This window comes from Neovison vison, chromosome 6, assembly GCF_020171115.1.
Source record: "Neovison vison isolate M4711 chromosome 6, ASM_NN_V1, whole genome shotgun sequence".
In the NCBI taxonomy this organism is placed as follows: Eukaryota; Metazoa; Chordata; class Mammalia; order Carnivora; family Mustelidae; genus Neogale; species Neogale vison.
The window spans coordinates 55486731-55495507 of NC_058096.1; the positions used below are offsets into that span (position 1 = coordinate 55486731).

The window sequence follows — 8777 nt, forward strand, 5'->3', positions numbered from 1 at the left end:
TCAAAGTGAAAAAAAAAAGATTTAAAATATAGAGAGCAAATAAAAGCACATAGATAATTAACATGAATAAGGAAACTCTGAATAATCAAGATATGCCTCTAGCAATCTAAATCAGATAGGAATAGATAAATATAAGAGCTACAGATAAATTAATAAATGAAATGGGGAAATTATTTTATATAAACTGCCAAAAATACTGGACTTCACAACCTCTGTAAATACAGATCACCAACTGAAACCATCTCTGACCATAGAACTGAAAACAGCTATTATATGTTGCAGAGAAGGCTCAATACACTGTAGTCACAGCACACAAGTCTAGTTCTGAAACGTACAAATGCAAAAAACATTTATTGAGAATTACCTGATCTGAAACATTGTGCTAGGATGAGAGGATACAATGACGGAAAAAAGCGGCAATTATCTTTTGGAAGCTTTCAATTCTCATTTCGAACTATGATACATACTTTTTGTAACAGGAAGTCCTAAGTGCTATCCTTCCGTATGAACAAAGTGCTATAGATGGGCAGGAGAGTAATCAGTCTTACAGAATTCTAAGGAAATTTGCATTGCTACTAGGGGAACAACAGGAGACTGTCATAGCTCCCACCCATCTGGGCCTTCAATCATTTATCTTTGTATATGTTCCATGCAAAACCTCTCTCTCTCCTTTGTAACCCTTAAATCATTCCCCTTTTGCAAAAGCTTATCCTATACTCTCCAAAGAAGCCATATTTCTTGAGCCCTTTAAATGAGAAACCAGAAGCTTCCAATACTTCCTACCTATATAGTTACCTGCAACCCCAACTATCCACACCCTCCTCACCTTCCTCCTATTCACAATTGTATTCCTTCATCCATTAGTTTACATTTCTGCCTCCACACCCACTAGTCACCCCAAGGACTTTCCCTAGTTGATTATTAGCTTCTTAACATCCCCCATGCCATTCACAGGTTATTTTTTAACATATAAAAAATGCTTAAATATTAGTCAACTTTTAAAAAATTACTCGTACTTGTGTCTCTCTTCCCGAGCATCCTAAAACAATCATCTAAATGCATTTTTTCACCTCCTATTCACTTCTTAAGTCTCTGCCACATGGCCTTTCCCTCTTCCTCACTGTAACAGTTCTTTCCAAAGCTGCCAATAATCCCTTGTGAGAAACTGAAAGTGCACGGTTTACTCTCTATCTCGAATATTCTATAGCTCCTGGGCCAATAGGCAGCTCCTTTCTTGCTCTTATCTCTTGGCCTCCGATAGCTTTTGATTCTGAATTTCCTCTTACTGCTTTGTCCACCCCATAACAGCTTTCTTCTTCATTGAAATCTAGTCCTTGACTCACAATAAATATTAGTGTTCCTCAAAACTCCGTATACAGCAGTGCCCTCTTCCCAACCCCCAACGCCCAGCATTCTCTCTTACCCCACAGTTAAACTACCTACACACTTTTTGTTTAACCAGGCCCCACTTTCTTCTTAACTGCAGACCTGGAAAGTCAACTGTCTGCTGTGTACTTCCACTTGGATGTACTACAGTTAATTCAAAGTCAACATGTCCAAAAACCTATTTACCCTCTTCCTAGCCTCCTCCCAAAACCTCACCATCCAAAGTATGGTCTATTATCTATCAGTCAACCAGACCTGGACCTAATAAGAATTATGCTAGATTCCTCCTTCTCCTTAGTTATAAAGAATTTGTAGTAGGCTCAACCTATTTAATGATTCCTCAATCCAATGTCTGTTGTATGTATTAGACATTTACCATCTCTCTTTTGAGATATTGCCATAACCTCTTAACTAGCTCCCTACCTCCAGTCTCAATGTTTTCCCATCTCAGCCCCAATGTATTTTCCACAGTTCTCAAAATAACTATTCTAAATGCAAATGTGAACTCTTCTGCCTAATATACTTTTATCAACACCCCTCTCCCTGTTTCAAGCTAAATTCTAAGTGCATAAGCATGGAATACAAACTAGGTCCTTCAAGATCCTGTCCAGCCCCACCTCCTGTACTCCTTCTTTTCCAAACTAAGCTCCCATCATAATGACTTCCTGCCATTCTATGAATATGCAAATACCCTTCATCTCCATCCACGCCTTTGGACATGCTGGCAAACACTTGTTCGTGCAGTGTCCAGGTAAGAGCACACACTGTGGAATCAGACCTGGCTCAAGACTTGCACTTTCTCCTTGTATAACCACTGGCGAGTTATTTAACCTCTGTAGCTCAGTTTCCTCATCCACAAAATGTGAACTGAAGTAGAGTATACCTCATAGAGACTCTTTGAAGACTTAATGAGATAATAAATATTAACTTCTTATTGCAGTATTTTCACATATATAGAAATGTTCAATAAATGGCAGCTAAAGTTTGCTAACTTTGGTTCTTCCTGCTAGAACCCATGGGAGATGTTCAATCCTATTCCTCTTCCCTACCACTGCTCAATTATATTCATTCCCTCCTTATTGCTCTTATTGTCCCCTGTTCAAGTGTTGTCACTGCACTTACTACTGAATCTTGAAATTACTATTTTACTTAACTGATCTCACCATTAGGCTCAAAAGGTAGAGAAACAAGGATAATGTCTTCATTTAGTATCCTCTGGATCCAGGGTCTAGCAAGCACAAACCAGTACATTCCTTATAAATGTAGAACACTTAAAGTATTAATACCAAGAAAGGAAAATTGTATCAGAGAGGATTCACTCTTCTTCCATATGCCAAGAAAATCCTCCACTACTTCTCACTTCAATAGACCTGATTATAGAATGGAGAAGTTACATATTTTAGTAGAAAATCTTGATCACGTCAGTTGCAGATTGCATGGAAGAGTTTCTTAAAAATTACATGAATGTGTTTAAGAATGATCTTCCTAGAGGATGATGTTTAAACTAAGTCTTGAAAGATGAGTAGGAATTATATAGGAAAGGAAAGGCTTTCTAGGCAGAGTACATAACATGTGCAGAAGAATGAGAAAAAGTGAGTAACTGGAAGCAGAAGATTCTTCAAGTGAACTTTAGGAAAAAGGGATGGTTAAGAAATACTGTAAAGGCTTCCCTGAATGCCATTCGGAAGAACTGGGACTTGATAATATAAGCAAGAGCAAAACATGTGGATTTACTTGCATTTAAGAAAACAAAAACAAAAACAAAAAACCCAACAGCATGAAGGGTGAACTAAGGGCACGAAGGGAGATGGGAAAGGGAGACCCATCAAGAGATCACCTGGGTAATAGTCCAGGTAATTGACACCTGGAGAGAAGGCCAAAATATTACAGTAAAAAACAAAGAACATCAACATAAGTTGGATGTGGGAAGTAAGGGAGAAGAGGAGGAAAGAATCAAAGTTGTTTATTAAAGTATGAGTAACTGGTTAGATTGTGGATTTTATAGAGAAAAGAGATTTTTGGAGATCTACAGGGGAATAATCTTTCAATATTTAATAGGCTGAGTATTAAACTACCTGTGGGAAGATGAAATAAGGATGTCCAGTAGACCCTAGGACATAAGGATCTGAATTTAAGAAGAAAGGTCAGAGCTATGAAGACTTGGGTATCACCGAGATCACAGCTGGTAGGTGAAACTGTGAGCATAAACAAGATTGCCCAGAGAGTCCCTACAAAGCAAACATAGCAGGAACCAGAGATAAAATGTTGAGGAGCACCAATATTTATGGGAAAACAGTTAAAGAAGAATAAACCACGGAAGTGAGAAAAAGAAGTGAGAGCAGCAAAAAATACCACTGTGGACATCAAAGAAGGGTCTTCATGTGGACAAAACAGATGTTAAATAGTATAAGTAAAAACAGCCTCTAGATTGAAAACTACATCATTATCTTTTTTTACCTACAACAATGTCAATAGACTGGTGGGATCAAAAGTCAGATTGCATTTGGGAAGTGAATAGGAGGGAAGAATGAAGAGGCATTCTCTTTCAATTAATTTTGCAGTGTAAGAAAGCAGAGAAGGCAGCAGCAAAAGTGTAGGCACCAGGGCAAGGTTTTTTAGTTCTTCTAGTTTGTTTTGTAATATGGGGTAAAACTTGAGCATGCATGCAAGCTAAAGTAAAGAAGCCCATGGAGAGGGAAAGATCTAAGATGAAAGAATGAAGAATTAAGCTGAGTTGGGCAGGTCTCCAAAATGGTGAAAGTGAAAGAGCTGTAGACAGGTGAACCTTTCCTTGGAAAGGTGAATAGGTACACTTCTGAAACTGAGGGAGGAAAGAGAATGAGAAGGTTGCTTAAGAAATTGTAGATAAGTTTAGTAATGGTGGGAGGGAAGCTGAGAGAGTCCACACCACACATCACTATTTTTTGCAGTAGAGTAGGAAGTTAATTAGCTGCTTGAAATGGATGTTCAGGAATGGGGAAGAAGGCCAACAGTCACTGAGGTAAATGAAGCAAAGCTCATGAACAAAGATACCTGCTGAAAGAGAATCCTACCACTTTTTGCCATCAGATTAAGCCCCTGTTATGAAGAACTAGAGTCCTAAACTGAATCGGGTTACAATGAGGGTCAAAAAGGGAGATTCAGACAACTCTCTCCTCAATAGAGACCAAATAAGGTTAGGGTAAAGGTAAAGCAGGCACGTCCACAAGGTGTTTAGTTCTGACTCAAATTCCCTACTAGATTTAAAGTGGCCTTATAAGAACAGAAGTGATAAACCTAGAATTACAGGGGAGACAGCAGTTTCAAGTCAGTAACATCCAGAATTATGGGCTTACCATGCATTTAAAATATACTAGATGTCACCAAGAGATAAAAACAAACAAACAAAAATCCTTACTCTTTGTAAACTACATTTTAAGTTACTGAGAGGCATATGGTCTGAAATTTATCTGTTATGCCCAGGAGGGCCTTGCACACTGCTTAGAACATATCATGGGCTCATACTAGTTTGCAACGGAAAAAGGAGTTTCGACAGACCCCGCAATTGCCAAATGCCTTGTCTTGCCTTTAACCCGTAAGAGTGACATGTATTCAAATATGCACATTTATTCTCTTAATTTGTATCTCAAAACCTGGGGCTAATCAGATCCCGAGTCTTACCTAACTGTCCCATAGATAACAAATGCAATATTCAGAGGAGGGTATAACTATAATTTCTGTTTCAACTCTATGTAACTACGAAGGAGAAAAATCCGGGTTCTCTTGCCTCAGTCTAGGAATATCAAGAACAAATTTCTTGGGTGCTCCAATTTTTTTTACTTTAGTACTACAGTAAGTTTAACAAAATTAAAATGTAGTGATCCTACACTATTATTCTTGTTCTTTTATCATGGAAAAACTATCTGCACTAGGACACAATGTAAAAGTTACTTTATGACAACGCAAGAAAGAGTACATTGTATCAGGCTGAGACACAAGGTGTCAAAATATGGAGATTTTTAAATCTTTTTTTTATATAAAATTTATATCTTTTTTATACAAAGGCTAACAGCAAAAACCTTAAAGATGGCTAAAATGATTATATGAAAACTGTATCACAAAAAGAACATTAGAGTATTAAAAGCAATGCTTATTTGGCTATAGGTGAATGCACATTAGGAAATGCAAACTGGTTTAATAATAAGAGTGATTACTGTGGACTTGAATATTTATCAAACTTAGGAAAAACACCTATTTTTCTTCTTTAGAACCTGGCCTTTCAAATCTCCATTAACAACTCAGTGGCAAAGATAAAACATCTGCCAAAATACAGATGACAGCATGAGCAAGTGTCCTAATGGTAGGCATTTAGTGTAATGCTTTAACACACTGCCTCTAGACTGCTGGGGTGGCCCCATAAATAAATACTTTTTAAATAGGCATTCACTTCCTTAAAATGGCAATTCGTGTTTAAGAGTAATATATTCCTTAAGAGGAAAGAAAACATTTTCGTTTAAGCAAGACAAATCACTGCCAGACTTATATAATAAAACTATTTTCTAATTATGTGTACTCTCGATTTTAAAAACTCACTTCGAACAAAGAAAAATTATTCAACCAGTGAAAAAACAGTCCATGTCACCATCATTATTTAAGTCAAGTTTTATTTGCCAGTTACTAAAAACTACTGAAACTACCAATGTGCTTTTAAACAAAGTATAATTGGACTTATAGGGGATGGGAGAGGAAAGGTACGTAGTAATTCATTCTGCAGCTTATAAACCAATAGGGGGGGTTGCAGGTTGCCTTTAAGTAGACGGAAGGAGCATTTCAGGTAACTTCTTTTGCCACAAAGGTCAACTGAAACTGAGTGGCTTCCAAAAAATGCCTTTGATTACCAATCATCTATAAATGAAACTGAAAGCAAAATCAAACTTCAGGACAAATAAACACACATCTGTGACTGTTTTACTCATTTTGAATTCTAAATTCAGTCTCTCAAATACCCTAGTTGATAATGACTTGTGTTCTGAGATGGTTATGGTATTTTCATACCTGCCTTTTTAAAAACTACATATTAAACACACAAAATCCACTGTATCTTATAACAAATGCTATCACTTTCTGTTTTATAGTCAACACTTCACAGAACTCAAATGTATAATGCTTCTATTGTGCTTTTTTTCAGGTTATTATTAAGTACAATGAAATACTATAAATTGTGAATTCTGTGACCATGTAGGGAATTGAGCACATTAATACTGCATGTAAATGAGTGCTAATTATATGTGACTTAACTATTATTAAACAAGGCCTAGCCCCAAAAGTACCATTATAGCAGTTCTTTCCCATCTGCTTGAAAACAGGACCACTGTTTTTTAATATATGATTTACATTTTTTATTCTTCAGACTAGCTTTGATGCCAGCAGCCTGAATTCGTGATCTTTTATTACAAATTTGTAATTTGGTCCAATACGTAGACTTTCTGATCATACAACAGGTTTCTGAAAGCAGTATTTTCGCTATAGTAATAGTAATGGCAACAAGCCATTAATGATGATGACAAGAAATAGTACATTATCTAATGATCAGCTCTTTATAATAAAGATATCATCAACAACTCCAACAACCCAGGATGTTTCAGAGATTGGAGAAAGTGGTAAGCAAAGATTTAAGGGCATAATGGAAATGGCTTGAAATCACAAGCGTTTATAAATGGCACAGTGAGCTAATAATCAGTTTAAAATCTAATTAATTTAGCATTCTAGAATTAAATGTAACAAATGCGTCTGCTACTCAAATTCAATACTGAATCTTACAAAAAGTTCACATAAGACTGTATAGATGTAAAGCACGACAAGCACTGTAGAACCACGAAAATTCCTATTCCTTACTTTTTTACAGACGAAGCACACGTTGCGCGGTGGGGGGGGGAAGCATAATGGATTCCAAATGGGGGGGCAACCGCCTTTGGTATTGAAAGACACCAAATCCCACTCTGTTGCAAATACATTTTGACTGGAGGGTATAGTCTTCATATTTCAAGCGAAATCTGGATTACTATTAAAACGGTTCACCCAAATAAAGTGGAAAAATTTGAACGTACAATTTGGACTGTATTAAAGTGGTTGATAGGGCGTGGGGGTAGATGAGTTTCCAGGTAGCTTATTTCTAGGGTTTAAAAAAAAAAAAAGCGGCCAGAAGATTCTTCTGATTAAATGCTTGGTTGGAAATGCAACTTAATTGTTCCTTTACGTTTCTTTAACTCTATATTCATGGAGGAGGGCAAACAGGAGAAATCCCGTCTTGCAGACTTCTCCAAAATGCGCACTTCTATCGCAAGAGGCCCGGGCCCTCCCACTCTCCCTCCTTCATCCCCAAATGCGTTTGAGCACCGAGGAGGAAGAGGGGTGCAAAAGAGGGGGGCCCCTAACAGTTGCCAACCCTCGCCTCTGATCGCGCCCTTTCTCTCTACAGTTAATTTCTGCGTGAGCTGCACGGCTCAGAATCTTCCTCGGTGTGCATCTGGAGGTGGAGTACGGGGGAAGGAGATAAACCCCGCTCTCACCCTGGGGGAAGAGGAAGAGGAGGGAAAGGAAGGAAGGAGGCGCAGGATTACCCTCGGGCCCTTCCTACGTTCGCACCCGGAGCGAGCAGGGCCCGCGCGTCCCGCGCTCTGACGACCCTCTCCAGAGCGCCGCCGGGCCAGCCGGGGCGCAGCCCACACACCCGCGGGGGTGCCTCGGGGCGGCGAAACACGAGCCTCGGAGCCCGGAGAGAGGGGCCACTCACCGCAGCTCGCCGAGCCCAGCAGCAGGACCACCAGGGGCAACATCTCAGCGGCCGCCGCGGGGTCGCCGCCGGCGCCGCCGCAGGTGTCTCGAGCAGCCGCCGCAGCTGTTACTGGCAGGATCGGCCGCCACCGCCGTCACGGGCAGGACCGGACGCCGCCGTCCGTCACAAGCAGGACCCGCCGCCCAGGCTGCCTGGCCGCGCGCACGCGCGCTCCTGCCACCCCACGCCCGCTCCCCCCGCTTCTCCCGCCGCGCGAGCCGCGCACGCGCACGCGCCCCCGCCCCGCCGCCGGGACTGTTGACGCGACGCCCTCCTGCCTTGCGGGCTCCAGTCTCCGCTCCAGTCCGCGCAGACGAGGCCTGGATCCGAGTCCCACCCAGTGGCACGCGCCGGACGCGCCGGTCACGTCCCGTCATCCCCCCCCCCAGCCCCCAGCCCCGCGGTCTGTGTGCCAGCCCGCCTCAGGAGGCTGAGGGCTGAGCGTGTGTGTGAACGCTCACCGGGGACTTCCTTGCACCCGCCCTGTCCGCGGATCCCTCCCGCCCCTCACACGGTCCCGGGCCCCGTAGCCTCCGTGCGCCGGCGCTCTCCCGCTTTCACTCCCACCCTCACGCGT

General features: G+C 41.2%; 1 protein-coding gene across 5 annotated transcripts in view; it reads right to left on the reverse strand.

Moving 5' to 3' along the window:
• Window positions 1–8337, reverse strand: part of CD47 (CD47 molecule) — a 45593-nt gene extending 37256 nt beyond the window's left edge. For 3 of the 5 annotated variants that reach the window (XM_044251330.1, XM_044251328.1, XM_044251327.1), the window contains exon 1: window positions 8159–8336. In XM_044251330.1, the coding sequence (XP_044107265.1) occupies window positions 8159–8201 (43 nt within the window). In that variant the 5' untranslated portion in view covers window positions 8202–8336. Of the gene's footprint in view, window positions 1–8158 lie in introns of all 5 variants that reach the window. The other 2 variants (XM_044251326.1, XM_044251329.1) reach the window with 1 other exon arrangement.
• Window positions 8338–8777: the final 440 nt, after the last annotated feature.